This window comes from Strigops habroptila, chromosome 14 (assembly GCF_004027225.2).
Source record: "Strigops habroptila isolate Jane chromosome 14, bStrHab1.2.pri, whole genome shotgun sequence".
Lineage (NCBI taxonomy): Eukaryota > Metazoa > Chordata > Aves > Psittaciformes > Psittacidae > Strigops > Strigops habroptila.
Window position 1 is genome coordinate 3,003,223 of NC_044290.2, and position 27,104 is coordinate 3,030,326.

The 27,104-nt window shown below is 56.0% G+C and overlaps 1 protein-coding gene across 4 annotated transcripts; it reads right to left on the minus strand.

Annotated features, from left to right (window-relative positions):
• Nucleotides 1-465: 465 nt before the first annotated feature.
• Nucleotides 466-24,148, minus strand: CYGB (cytoglobin). 4 transcript variants are annotated; one of them, XM_030506476.1, is made up of 4 exons: nucleotides 23,651-24,148; nucleotides 13,271-13,502; nucleotides 12,587-12,715; nucleotides 466-681 (listed from the first exon to the last, which is right to left on the minus strand). In XM_030506476.1, the coding sequence occupies exons 1-4, from the start codon at nucleotides 23,791-23,793 to the stop codon at nucleotides 604-606; spliced, it is 582 nt and encodes a 193-aa protein (XP_030362336.1). In that variant the 5' UTR covers nucleotides 23,794-24,148; the 3' UTR covers nucleotides 466-603. The 4 variants fall into 4 exon arrangements, with proteins under 4 accessions (XP_030362336.1, XP_030362337.1, XP_030362335.1 ...); XM_030506477.1 differs by lacking the exon at nucleotides 466-681 and adding an exon at nucleotides 4,605-5,029; XM_030506475.1 differs by lacking the exon at nucleotides 466-681 and adding an exon at nucleotides 4,605-5,029 and having other exon boundaries at nucleotides 12,555-12,715.
• Between the last annotated feature and the right edge of the window lie 2,956 nt (nucleotides 24,149-27,104).

Consider the following 27,104-nt stretch of genomic DNA (forward strand, 5'->3'; position numbering starts at 1 on the left):
AGCGGGCACCCCGGGGTGCTGGCAGTGTGCCGGGCATGGTGTGGGCTGCCACATTCCCAAGCGTACTGCAGGTCCAAGCACGTCCCGCCAGCCAGGTGAGGTGACATGTCACAGGGCTGGGATGGTGGCACCGGCCACAGTGCCCGTTCTGTTGCTGGTGACCCACCCAGGGCCTGGCAGAGCTGAGCCCTGGGGAGCTGCCCCTGCTCCAGCACCCTCAGCACAGCATCGGTCTTCGTCCCAACAGCCTCACACTCAGCTTCCTCCCATCCCTGTGGAGGAGAGTAGGTGCCAGCAGGATATGGAGGGCTGAGAAGAGACCTTTCGAGGTTGGGTTTGCCATGGCTGAGGCTCTTACATAGGAAAATATGCCCTGGGTTTTGCCATAAAATAAATCCTTGATTCATGACTCGCTGCAGGTCTCAGGCTGAATTTACAACTGGGACCAGGCAGGACCAGGAATTATCTTTGCTTTGACATTCAAAACTGTATTTTTCCTTTATTTTTACCTTACCAGCACCTGGATGCTTCAAAAAAAGCCCACTGTGCTAAAACTGTCCCTGGGGATGCTGCAGTGCAGGTCCAGCTTGGATTTGCTGATGTCTAGTAGGGTGTTGAGCTCGCAGTGGCTTCCACCTTCCACTTCCACGGGTTCTTGCTCAGCAAATCTGCTCCTGGTTCCTGGTAGAAAAAAAAAAAAGGGTGGAGAAAGCTTTTGTTTCCTCCCAGCTCCTTTGAAGTTGTGCTTTGAAGCGGGTGGAGAAGGGGAGAGCCCGGCGGGTGCTGGGGACGGACACTCCGACGCGGGGTGGGTGCTCCCTGTGACTCAGGGGTGGTGGAGGAATGAAGTAAGGGTGTCCCCAGCCACAAGGTGGGGCAGGCAGCAAGCAGGGACCTGTGCCAAGATGCCAGGCACTGACTTTTCTGGGAGGGGACAGCTCAGCCTGTCTTTGGGACAAACAAAGGCTGACAAAAAACATCCCTGCTGTGGTCCTGCCTGCATTCCGCTCCAAGGCTGGGACCTGCAGGATGTGTCCGTCTGTGGAGGAGCCAGGCAGAGCCCTGTGCCGGCCCACAGAGGGAAAGAGAGGACGGTGACTGCCACCTGTGCAAACCCTGTGGAGCGTTGGGCAATGAGGAAGCGAAAGAATTGACCAAAACCACCCCGAAGGCAGCAACGTCAGGGCATTGCATCAGCGCCAGGGAGATGCTCTGCAGAGCACTTCCTCTGTGGTGCAAACCACCCCCCAGCCCAGCCTGGCCAGAAATGTCCCTGCTGGTCTGTCCCCAAAGGAAAGCAGGGAGGGGACACAGCGCTGGGTGCACAGTGCTTTGGGACACCCGTCCTGAGCAGAGTGCACCCTGCAGCAGTGCCTCTGGGTGACCTGCCGGCAGCCTCCAGGGTGATATGCCAAGCCTGGGACTGGGATATCTCAACGGGAGCCATCCCTTCCTGTTCTGCCAGTTAATCCTCCAGGGTGGGATCAGTCCCAGCAGCTTGGGGCCAGCCAAGGTCCTGCTGCTCGCTGCCACCCAGTGCTGTGAGGTGGTGGCTGCCAGGGCAGGTCCCATCCCTGGACGTGGATGTGATGTAAAAACCCCACAGTCCCATCCCGGGGCTGCAGTCGGAGGTTTCTCTGTCTTTCCAACACATCAACCACGTCCTAAATCCTTTCAGTCCAGGTTCTCCAGAAGTTTTTTCCACATTGTTGCCTCTCCATGAGCTCCCAATATGGGCATGAGATCCCCCAGGTTGCCTTGATTTGCTCCCACATGCAGGCAGATGGGTTTGTGTCCTTTTGGGAGCCTGCCAACCCCATCCCCTCATCCCCCTGTCTCCAGGGACACAATCCAGCCCCCCCAAATCCTGCCAGCCCTGCATGGAGGGGACACATCTTGCCCCAGTCCTCACCACCGGTTTGGACACCTCCATGTCCTGCTCTCACTCCGGGTCGTCTCACTCCGGGTTACAAAGTGCCTGTCCCCGCTGCCACCCGCGGGGAGCCGCCGGAGCCGGAGCCTGCAGCGCTGCCGTTCCCGGGGCGAACGGCAGGGGCCAGCCCGCGGCCGCGCTCGGCGCCGCTGGTGGAGGCTGTCCCCAGCAGCAGCAGAGGGTGCTCAGCCTCTGCCATCGCCCAGCGCACCCGTCCCTGTCCCCTGCAGCCCAACACCGCCCCATCCCGCTGGTGACACGCCGGGTGTCGCCGCTGCCACCCCGAGGCACACGGGGAACGCTGGGACCACCCGGCTCTTGGTGCTTCAAGCGGAGATGGAGAAAGTTCTTCCTATCAGGCATCCAGGTCTGGTTCTGTGAGGGCAGAGCACATGGAAAAGTCCCCCCCCAAACCTTTCCCACCGGCATCACAGTGCTGGTGGCAGCGGTGCCACACGGCTGTGTGGCACATGGAGCTTGTCACCGCATCCTCACCTGCCCATCCCCGGCCATCACAGGGCTGGGATATGAGGAGCAGCACCCATGGCCCACCTATGCCATGCTCTGCGGCTGCTCCGTGCTCCATCACCTTTGGCAAACACGGTGATGCTCCTGCTCACCTCCACGTCCACAGCCTGGGCAGCTGGGGGACCGCAGCTCCCGTCCTCAGAGGCACGGTCACCCCAGATCCTGGCCGAGCCACCCCAGACCCCTCCACATGGTTATTAGTGGGAAAATTGTCTTTTATCCCCTTCAAATGCTGTTTCCTCCCTCCTCAGCCAGCCTGCGGTGGGAAAGCATTAAGGAATAACCCAATATCAAATGCAATCAAAGGCAGGCTGGTGGGAGTTTGTCTTTTGAGGTTTCCTTCTCTTTTATTGCTTTCCCAAAGAATAAACATCTGTGAGGGCTCTGGGGTGATTCAGAGGAGCAGGAAAGGGCAGGAGACAGGGAGATGCCTGCTCCCTTTGGCAAATCTCATAGGATGATGGTCCAGCCTTAGGGATTTTCCTTCCAGTAGCAGTGACTGCCCAGTCAGACAATAAGGCTGGGAATAGCCTGGCTTGATGGGGAGGCTGCTTCACCCCCCAGCACTGGGGTCAGTGGGAGCTGCTGGGACAGGGGCTAGGGCAGAGGATGCTGCTGTGGAGAGGATGGGGACTGAAATGGGTGAATTCACAGCAGTGCAGAGGAAGCGGTGACCTTTGGGAAGCAATCTCCTCACCCGCTGCAATTTATCCAGCCTCCCCAGGGACTCCTTCTGCTGAGCCTGACCCTGGATATACGCACAGGCCAGGCTGGGAGATGCTGGGCTGCGGCTGTCTCCTGTCCAGGGTAGTTCTGGTTTGTGGAGCTGCAAACCTTTACTGCTGGAACAACAGCTCTGCAAGAGACTGAACCCTCCTGCTTGCTGGGCGTCCCTGAGGAGGCAAGATGAGAGGAGAAGCCACCCATTCCATAGAATCATGGAATCACAGAATAGTTTGAGTTGGAGGGACCTTAAAGTTCATCCAGCTCCAACCCCCTGCCACGGGCAGGGACACCTTCCACTAGAGCAGGTTGCTCCAAGCCCCTGTGTCCAACCTGGCCTTGAACACTGCCAGGGATGGGGCAGCCACAGCTTCTCTGGGCACCCTGTGCCAGCGCCTCAGCACCCTCCCAGGGAAGAGCTTCTGCCTAAGAGCTCATCTCAGTCTCCCCTCTGGCAGGTTAAAGCCATTCCCCTTGGCCTGTCCCTACAGGCCCTTGTCCAAAGCCCCTCTCCAGGTTTCCTGTAGCTCCTTATTAGGCACTGGAGCTGCTCTAAGGTCTCCCCAGACCTCGGTTTTTCCCTCAGCATCCCTTTTGCCCTGCATACGTCCTGGCTGCCACTGCTCGGAGTGCAGGATGCGCTGTTCTCATGCTCATGGATCCATGCCTGGCTGAGCAGAGGCTGCAGTTACCTCCACAGCCATCTGCAGTCACCTTCAGAGAGACTACCCCGAGCCAAGCTGCACCCTTTTACTGACTGTGCACCACAGCCCTCCATCAGCTCCGGGCAAGGCTGGGGCGAGGGAGGTTTCAGCATCCCTCCATGCAGGACCCCAGCGGAGATGGGTGCTCGGTAGAGAGCAAGGCTGGACCACCAGCATCCCAGGCGCACCCTTGCCAGCACCCACATCTCTGCTGGCACCCTGTTCTCCATAGGCACCCCAGTATCTGTAGGCACAAAATCTCTGTAGACACCCCAACCCTACATGTACCCCTCTCTGTCACCACCCTGACCTCTCTGCCAGCCTCTGGCAGGGGGGTGGAACTAGATGGGCTTTAGAGTCCCTTCCACTCCAAACCATTCTCTAATTCTGTGACGATCTCCTGAGCAGCACCACGACCTCAAAATACATCGTATGGGACTATATTATATGTAGGTATATATAAAATATATGGTTAAATTGTCAGTATGATCATCATTTGCCGGTGGAAGAGCCCTGAGTGATGCACAGCTCTTGGCAGACAGATGAGACATGGGCTTTCCTAAGTTTAAAGCAAACCAGTTTCCTGAAGGGCTTTTTGTCCAGCCAATTTCGACTCTACCAAGAAAAGTCAGTATCTAAAGAAATCAAGCTATTGTCAGAAAAGTATCCCCCAAACTAACCACACTGCTATATCAATATAAAACCACACTGCAGCAGAGCCCGATGGTTATTTTATTTCAGGAGCTGTTTGGAACATCATTCTCGGAACTGATCCCACGTACAAACAGCAGCACCCGCGGGGTGGTTTTCTAAAGCTTTCCCTTAAAGCAGATACACTGGTCAGCTCATAAACAGGATTTGTATTGAACAGCAGTGGATGTCCCAACTGCGTGGGGCTGGGAATCCTCCCGGCAGCAAAGCTGTTTGGTTCAGGGTTCAGCGCGCCGAGCAATGGGGATGACTTTGTGCTGGTTTGTCCCAGCAGAGAGTGGAGCCCGTGCTCGTCCCGGGGGATGGAGCTGCCCCCCAGGCTGGGAGCAGGGAGCAGAGGAGGCTCCTCTCTCGGCACACTGTGGGTTCAGGTGCCCGGGAGCACCTCGGTGCCTTCAGCGTTGCTTCCTCCACCAGCACCCGGCGCGTCCTGCAAAACCAGAGGGTGATCGGGACGTGTCCCCACCACCCCCCGTCCACTGCAGGGGGGCAAAGCACTCTTAGGCACCATGAAGCCAGCTCCTGCCCATGGGGCAAGGGTGGTTTCCCCATCATCCCCACTCCCTTGGTCCCAGTGTGGCCCTTGGAGCTATCCTCATCCTCCTGGTCGTCTCCTCATCCTCCCTTTGCCCTCTCTTTGCTCTTCGCCTGGGAGAAACCTGGCTGTAAGTTATCTGGGAGGATCTTTAGTCTGAGCTCTGCACTTCCCCCCAGCCCAGCGCTGTTATTGCATCTCTTGGCTGCCAAATTCCCAAGAATTCCTCCCGGCCGGCGCTGACAGCGTTTACATTCAGCGCTGCTCAGATAAACCAGATCGGCTGCAGAGGAGCCGGGCGCGGAAGGAAGGGCCAGCTCCTGCTCAGTGTCAGCCCCAACACGGTGGGATGACTTTTTCCTGCCTTTTTTTATCCCTCCAGGAGCTTTGCTCTGAGCAAGGAGCCACCAAACCCTCCATGCTGGTGAGAGTAGCCATAGGGCAGTTCAGACAGCAAAGCCTGGAGCTCCTTGCTCTTGGTGCAGATAATGGAGAAGAGACATGTCCTTCAAGCTGGTGGGAGCCTGCAATCTCCATCTCCAGAGGCTTCTTGACCTGTGCCACCCAGCACAACAAGGGAGGGCTTCTCACCACCGTATCCCATGGGCTGGGTTTTAATAGGTGCAGTGCAGTTACTTCATATTCTCTTTTTTAATCTCCCCCTTGCAGATGCATTTCTCTCTGTCCCTCGCAGTGACCTCCTGGCTCTCCCGTGGCTGTCACTGACACCAGTGGGTTATGGACACAGGGTGCAGATGTGCCACCTCTGAGCCCACATCTGCACTGGGCTCATGGAGCCGTAACTCATACAATCACAAAGGGGTTTGGGTTGCAAGGGACCTTAAAGCTCCTCCAGTTCCAACCCCTGCCACGGGCAGGGACACCTTCCACTAGAGCAGGTTGCTCCAAGCCCCTGTGTCCAACCTGGCCTTGAACACTGCCAGGGATGGGGCAGCCACAGCTTCTCTGGGCAAACAAGGTGGTTTCTAGAAGCTGGATCTCCCTTGGATGAGGGGTGCCTCCTGGCAAGCAGCATCCCCAGGCTGGGACACTTGGAAACAGACTAGTTTTAGCCCACCCCAGGATTAGGGCAGTCAGAGAGAGTGGTCACAGCCAGCCCAAAGTGATGGAATCTGGGAGTAAATACCAGTACTAAGTGAAGAGTTGAGCCCATATTTTCTCCCTGCAAGGTAATGCTGAAATTCCCAGCTCCTTTCCAACAAGCCGTTGGAAAACCAGCTCCATGTCAGCACCGTCCGGCCACTGCTGGTTCTGGCTATTCTCAGCCCAGCGTGCAAAGGTCTAAGAGCTCCAGGGCACCACTGCAACCTCCCCACTCCTGAGCTGGCCAGTCCTTTTGCTCCTGGTTTCCCAGCCAGTGTTTTCCATGGGGAGCATAGCAGTGTGCAAGATTTGCTGAGTGTTTGCTTTCACCTGGAAGTGTGCACAGGATTTGAAGGAGACTCCGAGAACTTGGTGCATTAATAGCACTAACTAGTTTCCTCCCCAAAAAAGACACAGCAGGAGAAGACAGATGGAAGCAGGCAGCTATTCCCCTTCCCAGTTGGGCTGACCTGTAGTTCCCTTCTCCATGGCCATGGCAGGTTGGGCTTGCCTTAACTGTAGGGGAAGAAACAGGCTGCCCTATAGCCTGGGGACTCCAGACTAGACCAAGTGCCTGCCCATGCAAGAGCTATTCCACCACATGCAGGGCTGGAGAACACTGTTGTTGCCTTCAGCCCAACAGAAAACAAGCCAGCATGAGGCTCCCCAAGACCTTGGGCAGCCTCCAAGGCACCAGTCTCTGCCCTTCTCATTCTCAGACCCCACTGAGTCCTCTCCGGCCTCAGATCGGGATCCTAAACTGGAATTGCTCCACTTAAAATTGCTTGTGGCCAGATGCTGGCGGTTTCCACCACGCTGGTGGGATGAGCTTCCCCTTCCCTTGTGCTGATGTAACTTGGCATCAGCGGAGAAAAGCACAATAAAAAGGCTTGCTTGGATTTCGTTTCCAAGCCTTGGATCCCACAGAAATGGGGCTTATGGGACCATAACATGTGTCTGTCTGTCTGTCTCTCCATCCATCAGCCCTCTGCCCACAACTTTGGAAAGGTTGGCCAGTGTCAAGCAAATCTGACAGAGGTCTCAAATATATCACGGGCCTGTTTTACAAAGGAGGGAGCTGGAAAGACCCATGGAGGGAAACCACAACATGACCCAAGCGTGCTGGGACCCATCCCACTGCAATGTGACCCAGCCGCAGCGAGAGGAACAGGGGGAGCTGCGTGGGACAGATCCATGGAAAAGTTGGCTCCTGCTGCTCAGGGAGCTGGTCTGCTATTTTTAAAGGCTGGGAACTATCTCACAGTCCTTGATGGTCGTGGTCGCTGCATCCTGTGGCCACCACAACTGCAGGTTTCAAGTCCAGAGGAGCATTCCTCTCGGTACCTGCCCGGACTCACGTGCCATAGAGGCTGCAAACCAGCCTTAGGACATCAGTTAGGAAAAGTCCCCGGCCAGTCCCATGTAGTTCATTCTCCATACCTGCATTTTGGGCTGGGCTGGCAAAGGCATGGGAACAGCTCCTGATCCAGGGAGAGCCCCTGGAGGTTTGCACAACGTACCTGGAAGCCAAGCAAAGAGGCCAGAGGAGGAGCAGACCTTCCCCTTCTCACTTAAGCCCATTAGTAAGATGCCTCCGGCCACCTCTACCACCACCCTTGGTGCAGAAGAGCAGTGAAGGGCACACCAGGGCACACCTCTTCCCTTTGCTGTTGCTTTCCAGCCACAAAGCATCCCACAGCAAGACCCACAGACCCACACAGCCATGTGGCAGCCCCCACATCTCCCCCAACATCCCCCCGACACCCCCCCAGAAAGAAGCCAAGAAGAGCTGGAGGAGGTTGGTTGGTTTATCCACTGAAGATACAATTTTCAGTTTAATAACACCATTCTGTCGGGTTACAAACATACTAAAAACCTACAAAAAGAACAACAAGTTACACCCATCGTACACAAAACCAGCACGGAAGCGCTGAGGAACACGCACACGAACAGTACCCGCAGCGGTCACGGAAAGACACAGAGTTACATGGGACCACGCCGGGCTCACGTCTGTGGGTCACGGTGGGACTGGTTAAGACATACTAACAGTTAGAGACAACTTCAGCTATGGGAAGCAGTTAGTGTCTGTCCAAGAGGGCAGACCCAGCGGGTGGGTTTGTCCCTCCCTGTCTGTAAGTTGGTCCAAGGTTAGCTCATGGGGTTCCCTTCCACCCAGCAGTCCTTGCACTGGCAGCAGTGCACCACGGCAGCTTCCCTATGGCAAGGGCAGGGAAGGCTGAGCTCTGGCACCAGAGTCCAGCCACACAAAATCTGGTCCCCACTGAAGTCGCTGGGCACCTTCCCACAGACGCTGGAATCCCCTTTCCTGGGGCAAACTGGAGCAAACTGGCAGAGATGCAGGAGGATTCCCCAGGGAGAGCCTGTGGCTCTGGGATTTGTCTCACCATAAGAGAAGACAGAGGGTGGTGGCACAAGGTCCTTAAGGTTTCCTTGTCCAAGCAGCTCTGGTGGCGTTGGGGTGTCCCTCTAGCTGCCTGGGTGTATATGGAACTATACCTGCCATGAGTGTTGGCCATAGGGAGGGGGGACATAGTGGATGGGATCCATGTCTCATCCTAACCCCACACTTCCCGTTCCCTCCAGAACTGAACTCCCTCTGACCAAATGCAGTGGCGACCTTAGGGTGGGGGGGCACAAGCTGGTTGATATAGTGTCCCCAGAGAGGTGCTCAGGGGGGACCCTGCGCCAGAGACCCCAAATTCCCCCACCAGCACTCATCTGCTGCAGGGGCCACAGAGACTTTCCCACCCAGGCCCTGGGTCCAAGCCCAGCACTGATGCTAATGCAGAGGCATCAGAGCCAGGGGCCAGATTCTGCCACCACCAAAGAGAGCAAAGCTGAGCCCGAGCACACCAGGAGCTGAAGTGCTGAGCCCCACTCAATAGGGCCTGGAGGGAAGGGGGGGGGGTCAGGGAGTCCCCAGCCGGCTGCAGGGGGTGCAGGGGGGTGACAGGACAGGCAGTAACAGGGAGTAGCTCTACAGGCATGTGCATGCGTGTGCACCGGAGAGCCAGGACCCAGCCTCCCTTTCTGCTCCTCCACACGGCATTCATCAGCCCTGTCGCTCTGGAATGGTATTTTTTCCTTTTTCTGTTCATTTTCATCTCTCCCAGATGAGTTTTCCCTGATTTAAGCAATGCCTCCTCCGCACGGGCAGCAATAGAGAGGGGGAGCTTGCTTTATCTCCATCTCCTCCCGAGCTCTGCCCTGGCTGCCCTCCCTGCTCCATCTGACTTCCTCCAGAGCTGGTAAAAATAAACATGTTTTTGTTTGCATGTATTTGCTTGGCTGCAGTGTAGCTGCTGGGGGGGGGGGGGGGCGCTCCGCGAGGGACAGCAGCTGCACACATCTGGATTTACTTGTGAAAGATGTGCCTGAAAAAACAACCCCAAGCCCAGCACATACGGACATGGGTGCACCAGGTCATGGGGTGGTTTATTCTAGGGGTGCAAAGGAAGGGGTTAGAAACACAAGAAGAAACCAAGCCCTGTTCCAAGGTGAGGTGGGGGGACCTCACTGCTGCTCCCCCAAAGCCAAGGCACTCAGGTAGGTGAGGCATGAACACGGAAACTTTCCAGCCACCCCAAATTCACTTCTCTACTGATGGTGACTGAGCCCAGTTTTGATTGTGGGAAGGGAGAAGAAGGGTTTGCACTGCAAAAATAAGATTCCCACCTGGAGAATATTAACCTCAAAGGTCGAGATGTGAGCTTTGTCTGAGGAGGAGACATCCCTGTACAGAAACATTCCTGGCCCAGTATCCACAGGGCATGGGGAGTACATGAACTCATTGAAGAGATGTGTGGCTGGACCCAAGGTTTTGGCGGAGATCAGTGAAGCTTGTGATGCACCCCAAAACCATTAAACCCACCAGTCCTGCTCCAGGCAGACGCTCTCCAGCCCTGCACTGGAGAAAAGTCAATGACTGAAAAGGTCTTTTCCTATCTGCACAGGTCTAATCCTGGCCCCAGCAGCAGCTACTGGTTGAGGGATGCCTCTGCCAACCATGCTCAGACGCGAGCCAGAGGCATCAGCTGCTGGCATGGTCACTGGTTCAGGCTGCTGGGCTGAGTTTTGGGGGTGCTGACTCTAAATGACAGCCCAGCCCATGAGCAGAGCAGCATCACTTGACACCCTGTGCCTCCCCCTTTTCTAAACCCCCGGACCTTGCCAAGGACAGCAGTGCTCTGAGCAGTTATTTCACCCAACCCTCTACGCTCCATCGCTCCTCTCCACCTGGTTGATTGTGGGACATCAGGAGAAAAGAACTGCAAGGCCAGAGAGAGTGGTTATTGTGACATTAGTAGGATCCTGGGGCTGTTTTGGGACTAACCCTGGTACCGGGGAATGAAGCCAAGAGGTTTAGAGCCCTCTCCAAACCTGCCTTTTCCCAGAACTGGGGCACCGGGTGATGGCAGTAACTCCTGGTTGTATCTAAGTGAGCCCAAAGGAACAGGAGATGACATTTCCCCCAAGCACACCTCTCCTGCTGCCTTGAGTAGCAGCCCTGGGCTGCACCAGCACCTAGGCATGAGTGATGGAAGGGGCAGGGCTGGGGTCCAACAGGGATGCTGAGCAGGAACCTGCTGTTACAGCCAGTGGAAGGAAGTGGAAAACCCCATCGAGAGCTTTTCTGGGAGCAGGGACCCCCCCAGCAGTGCCAGAGGGGAGAGGAGCCCCTTGATTTGGAAGCAAAACACCAGGGCAGTGATGGAGTGAGGCCAGAGCAAATCTTGGAAGGGAACCCCCTTCCCACTTCAATAGGGAACATTTCACTTAATGCTGGAGCTCCAAAAACATTAGAGACCTTTTGAGAAGTGCTGGGTGATGAGGATGCCAAAGCTTCCCAGCACATCTGATGCTTCATCCCCAACCCTTTGCCAGGCATCCTATAAATCCAAGCACATGTGCAAGAGGCACCAGGGCTGCTCCTCCTCCCTTTCTTGTAACTGAAGGGGAAACTGAGGCAGAAGCCAAGACAAGTCACCTGCAGCTTCAGGGACAGCCGGTGCTGGAGCAGAATGAGCGCTGCAAGCCCTGAAGCCACAGCTTGGATTTTGTGGGGGGAAAGAGGCCTTTGGCAGGCACTGGAGCACTGTCAGCCCCTGAGGAGGGACACAGCTCCTGCATGGGCTGGTTTCTACCAGGCACTTTATTTGAAGGAACCCAGTTACACCAAGAGGGCAGGAGTATGTTGTAAGCAACAAGTTATTGACAGATTTTAACAGAGCAGGGACTTTCCTTCACGCGCAGGAACTCCGGCTGTGTCCACTTCATGGGACATGCTGATCACAGCCTGAACCCCCCCTTCTCACCGTGCGGGGCAGAGCTGCCCCAGCCCTTCATCCCTGCACCACCCCGCTGCTGGCTGCTGGACAGACAGACCTACAGACACCAGCTCCCAGCACAGTGTGTGCCTCACAAGCCCATCAAGGCCAGGTTGGACACAGGGGCTTGGAGCAACCTGCTCTAGTGGAAGGTGTCCCTGCCCGTGGCAGGGGGTTGGAGCTGGATGAGCTTGAAAGTCTCTTCCAACCCAAAACATTCCATGATTCTTCCTTCCTCACTCTCTAACCATGGAGGAGCACATCCTGCCCACCCCCTTGCTCCCTCTAGCCCCAGGAGGGTTTGCAGCAGCCAGGCAAGGAGAGGGACTATGGATAATGGGAGAGGCGAGGGCTGCTGCCAGCTCATGGTGCAGGGTGATGGGACACCGAGAGCGGCTCTGGCCGCAGCCATCAGCCCTGTCACCCTGCCAGGTGAGCAGAGAAAGTGCAAAGCAAAGTGTTTTCAGTGCCAGCCGGTGCTCCCCTTAAGCATCACACCCCCAAAAGCAAGGAGCCAGGTTTGCCTGGGGGCTGTGCACGGAAAACCAGGGTCATGTTGTTCATCAGCAATGGGGCTGCACAGCACTGCTGCTTGGGCAAGGGGCTCTGAGGTGGAGCAAGTGAGGTGCAGGATTTGGGAGGTGGTGATGGACAGGCCAGGATAAGATAGAGGCAACAATAAGATAGAGGCAACAACCAAACGCTCTCCCTTTGTGCTCTGCATCCCCTTCCAGCATCCCCTGCCACCGCTTCACCCCGACCCACCCTCACCCTTCGTGATTCTTGTTTATTTTGGCTTATTAAGATTGTTTTTAAACCCCCTGGAGATCCAATTGTGAGTTGGCAGCTAACAGAGCCGGCCCTTGCGGGCTCCCCAGCCCGAGCGCAGACCTTGAGCAGAGACCAGAGTGAAGTCCTGGGGTGAGTGAAGCCCTCCCTGCCCCTCGCCTGGCCCGGGGGCCACTCACAGGGTGGCGGTGGGGTACTGCGCCCAGCCCACCTCCTTGTACGCTGCCATCACGTGCGTGTAGATGAGGGTCTTCATCTTGGTCCAGGCACTGTGCGCCTCCGGGGTGAAGTCATTGGCGTACTCTTCAGCAATGACCTCCACCATGACGCCGGTGAGTTTCTGGAAGGCACCAAAGGGTTAATAACTTGCCAGGGAGCAGCTAAGGGCCAATTTGGCTTTTTCCTACTCATCCTGTGGCTGAGCTCTGGGAATAGCAGTGCTCTGAGGGATAGATCAATGCCTGGGATGTCTGTTGACACCCCAGGTAATGAGCCCACCTAAGCAGGGGGCAGGCTGAGACCCAGGTACCGTGGGGTGCTGCTTGCAGGCTCCAGCATCTCCTTAATTTAGGCACCTCCAATTATTTAGTCCCTTCTACCGTGCTTCATTTCTAGCAGAAGGGACCATACAGCCACAGCCATTCTGGAGGGGCTGCAGGCAGGCTTCCCTGAGCAGGAGAAATTGATGCTCCAGGTTGGCTGCTCTTAGGAATGATGATCTGCATGGGACAGCATCGCCGTGGGACACCTCAGCCACATGGGGAGCAACCCCCAGGACTAGGCAACCTCCTCCAGGCAAGGACAGGCAGCACCAGCTCACCACAGCTCCTTCTCTCCTGCCCTCTTCCTAATTCCTAAAGCATCCCAGAGACATGTTTTTGCTCCTATCTTTTACCTTAAAGTAGATGGGCTCCACTTTGTGCTTGAGGGCATGGGCCTTGCCCACGAGGGCCAGAACAGAGGAGACCTTTTCGGAGTCATTGAGGTTCTCCACCACAGTGTTAATGGCACCCATGACCCGCTGAGCGTGCTTACGCAGTTGCAAGCTCCTCTCCATCTCCAAGGGGTCCTCCATGTGCTTGAACTGGCTGAAGTACTGCTTGGCTGAGGGGAAGTTGACAAAAAACCTGCAAGAAAGAATAGATATCAAACACCATCAGGAGGGTGAGAGCAGGCGGAGAGGTTAAAGCAGAACATGGAGCAGTGGAGATGCTGGAAATCACCCCCTTGCATCTAACACAGCCAGGGATGCTTTTCCTCATTTAATTCCTCAGGACCTGTGGTATTCAGCTGCCTAAAATCAGCAGGTTAATGCCTTTCTCCCCAACCTTCCTTATCTGCTACAAAAGCATCACAGCTGGATATTCATCTACAAAGCAGACTGAGCTCTTGATCCCCAGAGACTCCACCCAGGAGTGCAGATGCTATATATGTACCCACATACATCAAAACATCATGTCCTGCTCAGAGAGCTGGAGAGGAGCATGACCACCTCTCTTTATCCCAGCCACCCTCCCCCTGCCCCTATTTCCCAGTCCCATGGGCTTTATTCCTGCATTGTCACCCAAAACAGCCCCCCCTGCCTGGATGCCACCACCTTTCACACATCGGCCGCACCAGGGGCTCATGTCACTGCTCATCTATGCCAGGAGCTGATGACCCACAGCACCCAGGCAGCCCCTCTGAGGGACCAAGCACCCTCTTTGCTGCAGGATTACATCAACCCCAATGAAATGCAGCTGGAGCAGGTGAAGCTGTGGCTGCAGCTGAGCTCCCTGAGGGGCTGGAGGGGCAGAAGGTGACAGAGTGCAGGGCTGGGGCCACTGATGGCAGCACCCCAGCACTGCAGCCCGTCACTCTCGTCAGCCAGGGCTGATGCTGGTCTCACATTAACCGCCCTCTTCCACCCCATTTTTGCAGGAGAGAACCACATCAGTGTTTGCTCCCCCTTTCACCCAGCTCCCTTCCTCCTGCAGGGGTCTCCTTGCCTTCTCCTTCACCTGGACCAGGGAAGGATGCTCAGGAGGTGGCAGACATCTCCCAGGGCTGTCCCCATCATCCAGATGGACAGCTTCCTCCCCTCTCCCAAGCCACAGCCCCTGCTCCAAGCACCATCCCAAACCATGTGAACCCATCCCACCTCTATTCCCAACCATCACTACCTCCCTCCAGGACCAGGTGGGATTCTCTTCCCCACTCACCACTCCACAAATCATGTCACTATTGAGGACCAGCCTCATTTACCACTTCGTTATCCTCCTTTTCCCTTCCTTCCCCCGCTCCCTTGGCTTGTGAAAGCTTGGGGGCATTGCCAAGGAAGCAGCGTGAAGCAGCGCCTGGAGTGCACCACGGCTCCTGCTGCTTCCCTGAGGCATCTGGGATTCATCAGATGGCCCAAAATAGGTTTTGGAGGTGTGAAGGCAGCGAAAAGGGTGGGGGAGGACGGAAGGTGGAAGAGGGAGACAAGGTGTTGCTTTTAAAACCAGGAGGGGACCCATCACAAAACTCCTCCTGTTATGGTGCAGCCTCCCCCTCGGCAAAGCTCCTCCTGTCACATCTGGTCCCTGTTGGGAGAGATCCCTCCCAGGCCAGGCTGTCTCCGTCTCCTGTCACCAGAGATGCGCAGTCTGTCCCCTTCAGCCCAGGGATGTTAGTGAAGCGGCTGGGGATGGACATGGGTCCCCCAGCCACAGCCATGCAGGTAGCACCGTTCCCAGGATTCACGGCTTCTGCCCTGAGCATGTCCCAACAGAAGGGCAAATGTTCCTCTCTGGTTTAATGGGACCATTTTTTCCATCCAGCCACAGCATCCTTCTCCCCTGTCCCATCCCTCCCACCTCTGCTGCAGCCCCAATCCTGCAGCTCCATCCAGCCCTTGACATCAATGTCCTCCAGCTACAGACATCAAACACCCCGCCAAGGTCAGAGCTAAGGCTTTGCCATCCCTGATAGTGGATCTTTTCCCCTCACCCTCCAGCTCTGGCCAGCATCCCCTCCGCACTGGGAGCAGGGGGTGCTGCTGGAAAGGGGACTTGCTGCCTACAGACCACCCCAAGCAGGGAATGAGGGCTGCCAGCAGTCAATGGATCCTGAATCCCAAACCGTCAGAAGCTCCCTGGAAAGCCCTCTTTGATCTCAGCTCAAGGACATGATATTATGAAGAGCCAGGGAATGAACTGAGGAAAAATTCCTGGTCTGAGCCAGGTTCTTTCAGCAGAAGGGGTACAGTAAGTGGGGATCAAGCCCTGCATCTCTAGAGATCACAGCATCATCCTACCAAGAGAAGGACCAAAAGAAGCCACTGGGACCAATGCTCTTTGGGAGCAGGAGCTGAGGCTTCACGCCTCCCCACTGGCATCACCTCCACCTCTCTGCCCCTTTCATCCAGCTACACTGGGAGCAAAGATTGATTAAACCACCAAAAACCCCCAACCTGGCTAAAGCCAGTGAAGGATCCAAATATTTGGTTTCCAACCTTTCCCCACTTCACAGACCCTGGAGATGAATCTCCCATGGGAGCTGAGCACAAACAGCTTTCCTAAGGGACCTGGAAGGGGTTCAGCAGTGGAGGAATGCAAACCCAGCAAACCCCTGCTCCTGCGCTCAATGCTGTCTGCTCCCCTTCGCTGATGGAGAACTGAAACAGGAGAGCCCAAAGCATCTCTGCTTTAAGCTGAAAAGCAAATCTGTGTCTGGCTGGACACCTGCACCTTCTTCTTCTGCAGGAGTGGGGAGAGGAAAACTCCTGCAGGAAGAACTGGCCTGGAGCACATACTTGAGTTGTCGAATCAAGAGGGAAGGAGGCTGGCTCAGTGCTCCATGTTAATAAACAGAGAAGATTAATTTAACACAAAGGTTAAATATAACCAGAGGAAAGGAGAGGGAAAGGAAAAAGAGGGGGAAGAAATAAAATAAGTCAAACAATAGTGAACTGGGAGAGGTGTCAGTTGGGGTTTTTCCATCTACAGAACATTTCTGAGAGTTCAAACATCTCAGGTTCTGGAATTTTGTTGGGTCATGATGTGCGTGTGTGTGTTTAGAGCTCTTTTTCTTCATCAGAGTCATTAAACAGATGACATTTACCATTCTGTATCACACCAGATGATGATTGATAGGAAGCAGATGCCTGCATACCAATCTCATTAAGTTTCTTTTTAAGCGCTTCCATTCCGCGCCCGCTCATTTGTACTCTGTGAGCTGCATCTGGACCCGATGGACAGGATGTCAGCTTTGCTTTTCCTTTCCCTTTTGCCCTTTTAACAACTTTAAGGACACAACAGCAGAGCCAAAGGAAATAATTAAGGTACAAACCCACTGCAGTCATTGGGAACCTGTTTTCTACTCAGAAGAGGCACCATTTCTCCTGCATCTCCCCCATCTTCCTCCCTCTCTCAAACCCCACATGGAGGAAACCTTCATGCCCTTCACCTCCTTCTTTCCCCAGCTGGAAGGATGAATCTTGGGTTTCAGCTGCTCCCTTGACCCCCCCTGAGCACCTAAACCCTTGATGCTTCACTTACCCTGCTTGCAAACTGCAGGGGAAAATACTAGTGAGCCCTTCCATGTGCTGGGAGGCTTCAGCTGAGCCTCAGCCACCACTTGTAGACTTGTTTTTGCTAGATTTCCCTACCAATGCCTTCATGATTTCTCTCACCTTGTCCTTCTATGTGGGAGAAACTCTCTCTGACGCAGCCTGGAGTTTCTCCATGTCCCTTTTCCAACCTCTCCTTCAACTCCTCTCTGCTCGGGTGCCCACAAAGCAGCTGATAATGGGTAGGCAGGTGGTGTGTGATGCTGCTATTTATTATGCCAAGGGCTGTCACGCTGCTTCCCCCTGCTCCCCCCAGCCACCTGTAGTCCATCATCCTATTTCCAGGCTGGGGTAGGGGTGCTGCATGCTGCTTGTGCCCACAGCCCCCAGCCCAAGGTGGGAAAGGTCTCAGCCACGTCATTGCCACTGCCCAGAAAGACAGGAAAAGGCAAATCTGAGTGGAGGAAGAAGAGGATGGTGCCTGCTTGTGTCCTCTCCCTGAGGGCTCATGAGTGTGAAGGCAGTGGTGGGCAGGTGTTGCTTTCTTTTTTTTTTGCAGGTGAAGCAAAACCTTCAGCTCCAGAGTGAGAGGGCTGGAGGGAAAAGGGCCAAGCCCCTGGTCCACATACTGATGCTAAATTCAACTTGTACAGCTGAGGGAGAAGAGGTGTAGCTCTTCTCTTCCCCTGGCCTTCCTCCAGGGGAAGCCCTGCGGCAGAGCCTTGGGAGCAGATTCCAGCACATCTCTAACACCCCGGGCACTGCAGAGCTCCAGGGATTAGGACACCTCAGTGAGGGTGGGAGAGGTCCCGGCAGCAAAGATGCAGCTAAGTACACTGGGGCACGAGCAAGCATGCTCATTCATGTGCTGGGTTCATTCCTGCTCACACCCCAAAGTCCTCATCGCTGTTGTCTTCCCCTACCACATGTGTAGATTCAGCCCAAAGCCTCTTGGCTGCATAGGTGAGCCTTTAGGCTGGGGTAAGAACAGCTTTCACCAGATAAACGAATTAACAGCACCAAAGTGGCTTTCCTATACACCTCCAGTTTCCTATGGCCCTTCACTCAGTGCCTTCCTCCACAGCATCATCCTCAGCCCCTCCACATCTATGTCCTTGCATCTCTTTGCTGTCAAACCACTGTCCCTGCCTGCATCCCTGCCCACTGGGTGCAAGCAGCAGGCAGGGACATCACATCAGCTCCCTCCACCTTGACACCAGCATCTCCCCCCACAGCAGACACCCTTCCTACAGCTCTGCCAAGCAGGACCAGCGTGGCCCGGCAAGGTCGATGGGGATTAGGAAAGGATGCTAAAAGGTGACTCTTGCCTCCGAGGCATGGTGAGGATGGAGCTTGCTGGAGCCCCACGCCGTGTCCCCAATCCCCAGGGACAGTGGAGGGTTTTGGAGGTGGAAGACAACCCCTGGCTGGGTGGAGAAGGGCTAACTCAGCTTCACAAGGATGTGGTCCCTGCGCTGGGATCTGTCACCCATCCAGCAAAATTCCAGTGAAATTGGGAACATGATGTCCGCCACCACCTCTCCCACCCAACGCTCCGGTGCTGACTGCCCAGGGATGTCCTTGCAGCGTTGGGGTGTGGAGTGGGATCTTTTTAGCCTTCACAATAGGTGCAAGAGCAGCCCTGGGACAGGGGACATGGGAAAAGCTCTTCTGGGGTCACCCCCAGAGCTGCTGGCAGCCCCACGGCTGCGGCTGGTGTGGGATGTGCTGCAGGGATCCCCACGCAGCCACTTGGCCATGAAAGGGCTGGTTCCAGGTCCTGCAATCAGTTTCCTACACAGTGTAGGAAAAGGGGCTGCTCCTACACAGAGCTTATTGAACCCACACTCATGGGTTCATGAAGCCCTTCACCGCTCATGGAGGGGGCTGCTGCTCTGGAAAAGGTTCCTCACGCGTGTCCTTGCCAGCAGGACAGAGCTCCGCTGCTCTCAGTCGCTCCTTGTCTCCAGAGAAACATCTCTCCAGCTTGACCCCAATGATTCCAAGTGTGTGACAAGCCATGGGACAGGAACATTATCACACAGGAGGCTTTTCATTGAGCCCTTCTCACAGCGAGATACTGTGGCAGGGGCATCTCCCTGAGCTGCTTTGCTCTGAAATTGGCCCTCTGGCATCCAGAAACGGACCCTTCCCTATGGACACATCCCCAAAGCACATTGGCTTCGAGGCTAGCTGCAAACCATTTCTTTAAATGCCATTTTTGTGTGGATTCAACCAATGTTTTCAGGTTCAGCTCGGGAAAACAGGGTTTTCTGCACTGCCAGAACTCAGGCTCTTTGCTATTTTCACCTAAGCCTTACAGTAATGTCTGGCATCCAAGGAGTGCTTTTATGCTGCAAAGCTCTTTGCAAGCTGTCGGAATCCAGGTGTATTAGCTCAGACCGAGCAGCTGTCGAAATCCAGGGCCCAACTCTGCACTGGCAATCCTTCCACTTCCCTTCCTACACCTCCTGAGAGGGAAAGAGAAGGTAACAATGTGGGGAATTTGGAAATTGATGGGTTTGGAGCGGAGATGGAGGGAACATGACGGAGAAGTCCTGCAGACGTGGCCCAGCCTGCTGTGGCAGGTTGCATTGCCTGTCCTTGGCATGGCATTAATATTTGGTGTGGATTTGCTTAGGAGCTAATAGAAACTATCCCTTTGCTTTATCCCCTGATGGGATCCGTGGAGTTTTGTGGTCCCACATCTGTGACTGTGGTACGTGCGTGTGGGTGTGGGAGAGAATGTGTGTGCTAGGACATGGGACAAGCTGCGGCTTCAGCCCCGGAGGCCTGGGTTCAGTCAGGATCTGGAATGGAGCGAGGGTCCTGAGCCCCGGCTGATGCTCCCCCCTGCCTGGGTGCTCTCTTGGAGCATGGGGTATTGGCAATCATAGAACCAACCAGGCTGGAAAAGACCTTTAAGATCACCAAGTCCAACCTTTACCCCAGCACTGCCAAGGCCACCACTGAACCATGCAATAAATCATGTTAAAGCAAGGGGGATGCTTGGGGAGTGATGAAGGGCTCCCGTGCTGCACAACGAGAGCTAATGCAGATGCCAGAGGCACTGAAAGCTCCTCTCACACCCCTGGGCTCCCCTGCTGCGAGCTCTAGTGAGGGGTCCTATTCAAAAACGACTGACCCTTAAATTCCAACCAGGGAAACTGAGGCACAGCAACGAGCCCTGGGGCATGGGGAGCTGAACCCAGTGTGCCCGCCTGGGAGTCACACAGCCCATACACGCAACCTCAGATGTGCAGCTCCAGCTCCTGCTCCAGCCCCAGCAAGGGTTAAGGCAGTGGCTGTGAGATGGAGCCTGCAGAGGCCCCTGAGCTCCCGAGGAGGAAGATGAGCGTGGAGAGGAGTCTGTGCTTCCTCCGCCGTGAAGCTCCCCTACCGAGGAAATTGTCAATTAGAGGCAGTTGGAAGCACACAGCAGATTCCCAGGATCCGGTGGCTGCTCAGCCAGCAGTGCCCATTACTGGTGTTTATGTCCCCTGGGCCCCCCAAGGCTCTGTGAGACCAGGACCCCACTGTGCTGCTGGCAGGACCGCAGGGGTTTGCTATGGCTTCAAGCACTGCCATGAGGGCTGAGAACATAATGCCCAACTCTTGTGCCTCAGTTTCCCCATCTGCAAAGCATGGAAAGCCTGGGGGTGGAGGAGGAGCAGAGGGAGCTGGATGGGCACTGCAGCCCTCCCCATCGCTGCCTTCGGGAGGGCATCACTGCTTCCACCCTCAGGGCAATGGATCAGGCCCCAGATTCATTATGACCCTCTATATCCAGAGTTGTTGCCCTTCTCACATGGGAAAAAGTCATTCCCTGCCCCCAGCAGCTCTGGATGGATGGAGAGGGGTCAGAGCAGGAAAGCATGGAGAGACCCTCTGCCACCAGACACAGGCAACTCCCTGATCACAACCCCAACAACAGAAATGTGGATGCTAGCTGATTTGCCTCCTTTTATCACTCTGCACATGTGGGTAACACCAAAGAGGTCCCACAGCAGTGCACACCCCTTCCCTCTCCCTGGCCGCCCATGTGCACATCCCTTTCTGCCTCAGTTTCCCCAGCAAGGTGTAGAGCAACTCCAGCCCTGCGCCAGTAAAGCACAGAGGCTGGCTGGGGTGGCTCTGAGTCCCTGGCACCTTGTGTATGTGCACCCAAAAGGGTGCTGGGTCAGCTCACACCGACCACATCGATCACATCCATTGCACCCATCACATCCATCGCATCCCTCACATTCCTCACATCCATCACATCCATCACATCCGTCGCACCCATCGCACTGGCAGCCTCCCACCACCCTCTCCCCAGCCCCGACCTCTGGAGCTGCTGAATCATGTCTTGGGAAGCGGCTGCATCCCTCCCGCACCGCCCGGGCTCCCGGCGGCCTCCACGCATGACCCACTTCTCCCGGCGGCTGATGCCAGCTGGGAAACGCAGCCGACGGTGCTCCCAACCCCGGCCACGGCGGCTTTATCCAGGCACACGCTTCCCAGGGGAGCGCAGGTTGAGCTGTCGGAGCCGACAGGGGGAGCGGGGCTCTCTTTGGGAATGGGGTTTGCTGCCGGAGGGAGCCGTGGCACAGGGATACAGGCAGATGTGCTGCTCCAGCCGGGGATGCTGGAGGGGACAAGAGCTCTGCCACTTTCCACCACTATCCCTGGGGACATGCACCGAAAGTCCAGACCTTGCTTGAAGCATCCCAGGGAAGCTCTGGCTAAGGGAGCGGGTGGTGGGTTTAGCTGGGATGTGCCAGGGCTCATATCACGGACAAGCATGGGAAGGCTCCCAAGGAGCCGGCTTTCACCCTAGGAGCCAGCTCAGTCCTGTCCTGGTGGCACAGCAATGGGGGAACCCCTCACCACAGTGCTACAACTCAGCCTAGGGGAAAAAGTCTACATGAGAAACTTCTATGGGTAAAGTTTGAGTTGGAACCAGAGCTTGGCCACATGGTCCCCACCGCTGCTCCTCGCTGCCCCTTGTCCCCAGCCCTGCCCCGACCCCCATGGCTGCACACAGGGTCACCCAAAGCAGTGAGCTGCCCCCGTGGCATTGCCAAGAGTCACCAGCCGCGGGCACCCATCACTCTCCAGGGGGGCACCCGGCTGCGCTCATCATGGGGCCATGGCATGACCTGGGTGCTGGGCAGGAGCTGCTGGCCAGGCCTGTGCTGAAGCTCATGGAGAAGCTGTGGCTGCCCCATCCCTGGCAGTGTTCAAGGCCAGGTTGGACACAGGGGCTTGGAGCAACCTGCTCTAGTGGAAGGTGTCCCTGCCCGTGGCAGGGGTTGGAGCTGGATGAGCTTTAAGGTCCCTTCCAACACAAACTACGCTGGGATTCTGTGATGAGGAAAAGAGGAATTTCTCATCCCCCAGGCCTCTGCCAAGTGCAGCTTCAAACCCAGCCCAGGTGGGTTTGGTGTCACAGCTCCTGACCGCCCTGGCTGGAGCAGGAGCCATGGGGAAAGGGGACCACTGCGAGCCGGCTCTCAGAAGGAATGCCTGAGGAGAGGCAGAGAGGAGACTCAATGTCATTTCGGATTCTCTGCAGAGGGGTCTTGCTAGGAAAGCCCCATTGCAGTGCTGGCTGCAAGCCTGGAGGGGAACCAGCCCCTGCTCTCTGCGGATCCCATGGCCTCAGGGATCCCATCAGCTCTCAGCCTCCTGGAAAACTTTTGGATGATGATTAATAAACAGCGCATCCATCTGAGGGGTTCTCCCAGGGCCCACAGCCCCCGCCGCAGGAGTGAAATGGGAAGGACATAACCCAGGCTCCTGGATCCGGGTCCAGGTGAGATCCCTGCTTTTCTGGTCCCCAGGATGGGTGGTAGGAGCTTTGTCTCTCTGCAGAGCATCTTTGCCAACAGGTCAGTGTGGGCATCCTGCCTGCCCCTCACCTCACCCTGACCATCCTCCTCTCCCCACTTAAATAAGGGAAAAGGCCTGTGGGTGCTGCACCCCACTGATACCCCAAACTCCCGGCATCTGCAGCACCCCAAGGGATTCCCACTCGGCGCATTCCTGGGGCACCTGGACAATGGTCGCCCCCCCAGACAACACAAGAAACCTGCCTCTGCTCCCCACGTCCAGAGCATCTCCCCTGCTTGGTTTCATGAGTTGCCTCAGCCCCACGCCGTCGGGTGATGCTCCGCACCCCGCTCTCAGGGTCCTGTCCCCCCCTCTCCCACCTGTGCCCCCCACATTCCCCCTTCCACCGCCAACTCCAGCGCTCTCCTTCCTGCCGACGTTGCCGCCGGAGGCACAGATGGTGCCCTGGGAGACACACCTGCTTTGGGTTTGATCTTGGCTCCCAACTCGCATTATTTCACCCGCCAGCCTGCTACGTACCGATGCCATCCATCCGCACGCAGCTAACGGGGGGGGACACCACAACCCACCCCCAGCCCACCCCAGCACCGCTCTCCTCCCCACCCCGCTCCTCCGCCCCCCCAGCTCCAGCCTCGGGCTAAGGTGACCTTTGTGATGGCAGCAGCTTCCCCCAAAGTCCCCACCAAGGCTCCCCCCGCCACCACCACCCGGCTCGAAGGTGTGGAAATCAGAGGAGTGCTGTGAAACCCTCCCTGCTCCCAGGCAGCAAATACACCCAGCCAGCTCCCCACTCACTGTCATTCATTCCAGTTCGGTTACATATATTGTTCTGCCTCTTCCTGAGCTATAAAGAGATTTAGTTGGATTTGCTGCTTCCCTTTTTGTCTTGTTTGCTTGGTTTTTAAATACCTGATGAGTATGGAGACCCCCACGTCCTCGCAGTTTGCATATACTCTGCTCCATATCTCTTGAATAACCTTTTTCTCTGCGTCTGAAATCTCTTCACTTCTTTCCCATCTCTCAATCTCCATTTCTCCCTGGACTTTCTCCATGGAAAACAGCCGGCAGGATCCTCCGGGAAGCCAGGAGGAGATCAAGGGAGATGCGTGTGAGCGGGTATATCCTGGGGAGGAGAGACAAGGTGTTTGCTCAGCGGCTCTGCCGACGCGGGGATGTGTAAATGTGTGTGTGTGTGCGAGCGCGGCTGCCTGCCGGCGTGTTTGGAGATGGAATTGAGCCGAAGATCCCGGGGTTTGCTGCGTGCGATCAGATCTCAGCCCTCCTGGTGCTGCCCATGGCTGGAGTTGGCTTCAGCTCGGCTCGGATGTGTGAGCCTGACTGATGGGGAACTGCCTAAAAGTGAAATATTCAAAGGCATCGCAAGACCAGCCTCTTTACCAACGTGTGAACGTGAGCTCACTTTCTCCCTCTCTCCTCCTCTCTCCCACTCCTCCCTCCTTCCCTGTTTTTTTTTTCTCTTCCCAAAAGGGAGGGATGAGGGGGATGTTCTGGGCAACATCAGCTTGGTGCTGGGGGGGGAGTGGAAGTTTTTTATTCAGCCCTTGTAAACAGCTCAGAGGAAATTCAGAACCCAAAGTGCTGAGCTGAAGTTATCCCAAGCGCTGCCTGCGCTGAGCTCCCCCCCGTGCCCCCATGTTTTGTAAGGACAGACCCTCACTTGCTTCTGATTCTTGCGCTGCTTGAAGAGTCAGGTGAGATTCCAAAGCACCCCCTCACCCAGTGTCTCTCTGCCACCCCAAAGAGATCATGGTTTGTCCCACAGGAACTTATTCAATGACAAGGAATTGCTCCCCTTCTCGTGGCAGGACCCAGTTATGAAGGCATCCAGAGTTAAGGCACTTGGGAAAGGAGCCTATTCTTGTTCTGGAGTGCCTGGGCAGGGATAGGGAGCGCGGGAACACCTCCACACCAGGCTCCCCGCTGCCTTCCTGTGCGCCCTTTTGGGCTGCTCTTTACCCAAATGCCATTTCCAGCTCCCTGACAATCCGGCATGTTACACCCGCAGCACAGAGAGAACGCTACAGGGACTTGTAATAACCGACAATCCCCCAGAGGGGGATCAGAGACAAGGGAAGCAGCCGGGTGCGCTCAGCCTCACAGGGCAGACAGACGGACAGACAGGCTGAGGGTGCAGGCAGGGGCTGCGGGTTTGAGCCCCTTTGGGGGCTGGAGCTTTGTTACCGCAGATCTGTCGTGGCTTTTTGCTGTGTTTCTCCTCCAAACCAGCCAGATCAGCAGTGTCAGCACATCTGCTCTTGCAGATCTGGAGAGAGATGGAGGAGAAGATGCTGCCCACCAGTCCCCCACTGTGGGTGTCCCACTGAATTCATACTGGGGCACACTGGGAGCCCTCGGCTCAGTGACACCTGGGAGCTGCCAAACCCGTGGTGTGAAAACACAACAGCCAACCCTACCTGGCTGGAGGTTGGGCATCATTCAGGTCCTCAGTAACAGCACCACCAGCTTCCAGATCATCAGATTTGCTGCTGCCAGCTTAAAGTTTGGGTTTGTCTTCTGTCCGTTAGCCATGAACCTGAGCTCAAGTGTTAGCTACAATGTCCCCTGGTGGCCACCACGCTCTGGAGCCAGGGTGGCATGGCAAAGCTTGTCACCCTCCCTTTAAATGCAGAGGAAAAGTTGCTGCACTTAGTTAGACCCAGCTTAAAACCAGAGCAACACTGCAGTGCAGTGCTGGTGCTTTCAGAAAGGGAAAAACCTCAAATTATGGCAAATATGAAGGCTCAGGTAATGATCCAGGTGGAGCATTGGTTAAGTTATTACCTGCTGTGTAAAGAAAAGGGCTCTTTGAAGCTTGTGTACTTGGTGTCTTAGTGCTGGTACCTTCGCCTTGCTCCTCAGCACTGGGAGCCGAAGGGTCTTGGCCCAAGAATCTCCATTTAGAAATATGAGAATATTAGAAAATGTTAGAAAAGTGAGAGAGCCCCCAGCATTTTCCAGGTTTCTGGCTCCCTCTTTGGGTGTCCCCTCTTCGGGGGCTCCACATCTGGCTCTGGGATGGCAGGAGCCCAGCCTCATCCCCATGTACCATAAACAGGGGATGGTGAGTGAAGTGGCAGCGGTGCTCCACTGCCCCAACATCCCAAACGAACCCCAACAGCCCTGAACTTCAGCATCTCATCCCACACATGGGACATGAGTCAGGGCCTGGGGCGCAGGCACATGCTGTCACATGCCAGCCACCCATTTCCATGGTTTCCCATGACTATTGCTCTCCGGGGCTCAGGGTGAGGAGGCGACTTCTTCCAGAAGGAGAAAGATGTTGCGTTGACACCATTGCTGGGGAATCCTGGCTGGGAATTGCACTGGCAGGCCCTGTGACACCCTGTACAGCCCTGTGGAGGCTTTGGTGACCCTTTGGTGCAAGGTGCTGTGCTGAGGGAGGTGGCAGCCCTCACGGCTGGGATGGCATTTGCTCGCCCTGCCCAGCCCAAGCTCCCCTTGGTTGCTGTCCCAGAGAGTGGCCCAGGGATGGGGACAGAGGACATGGTCCCCACAGCCTGGGGGGGCTGAGCCTGGGTAATCCATATGGAAGAAGTCACTCCTTCTCTCTCAGATCCCAGTTGAACACGCTGATCCCTCACCCCTCTCCAGTGGAGCATCACATCCCTCCTACTTTCCAACTCCTTCTCACAGACCTGTCCCCTCAACAGGGTGTCACCCTGACCCTGTGGAGCCTGCGCCTGCTCCTCCCACAGCTTCTGCATGACAGGGAGAGACGAAGTGCCTGCTCAAGCTGTTCTCCACTCGCATGGCTGCAAGGGTGAGGATGGGCTCCCGGGACGTGTCGTGCTCCCGCGGGATCTGCTCCTGCCTGCCGACGGCTTTTCCCGCTCCCACCGTGCCCTCCCACATCGCCTCTCCTCCTCCCCGTGCGCTGGGTGCAATGAGAAATGTACTTGGCTCCCGATCCTCGAGTGGGAGGTGAAGGCAAAAAACCCGAGATTTCAGCTCCCCGGCGCGTGGGATGCAGATGATGGCAGAGCCCCCCCTTGACTCCTCCACTGTCTCCGGGACGAAGGCGGAAACCCCACATCCAGACCCTTGGGGCTGAGCCCACCTTCCCTGGTACATGGAGATTTCAGGTGTCCCCTGCAAAGTCAGCTCTTTGGGGCCTTCTCACAAACACCATTAGCTGGGGTGGTCCCAGGAGGAGACCCCATGAGCTCCCTCTGGGAGTGCTTTGGGAAGGAGCTGCAGGAGCTGCCCCAAGCCCTTCGTGCTGGTGTGATGCTGGGGTCCAGCAAGGACCCTTCTCCAGACCCTCGAGACACCACCCTGGCCAGATCAGGAGCAGTCCTGGCATTATAAGCGAAATAAGGCT

Bases quoted from the DNA above. Each gene is read 5' to 3' on its own strand.
- CYGB (XM_030506475.1), bottom strand. From the start codon at position 23,793: ATGGAGAAAGTCCAGGGAGAAATGGAGATTGAGAGATGGGAAAGAAGT. The intron at 13,503-23,650 runs GTATTTAAAAAC...TCTTTCTTGCAG, and splicing joins GGGGTCTCCATACTCATCAG to GTTTTTTGTCAACTTCCCCT. The intron at 5,030-12,554 runs GTGAGTGGCCCC...CTGGTTTTGCAG, and splicing joins CAGTACCCCACCGCCACCCT to GACGCGCCGGGTGCTGGTGG.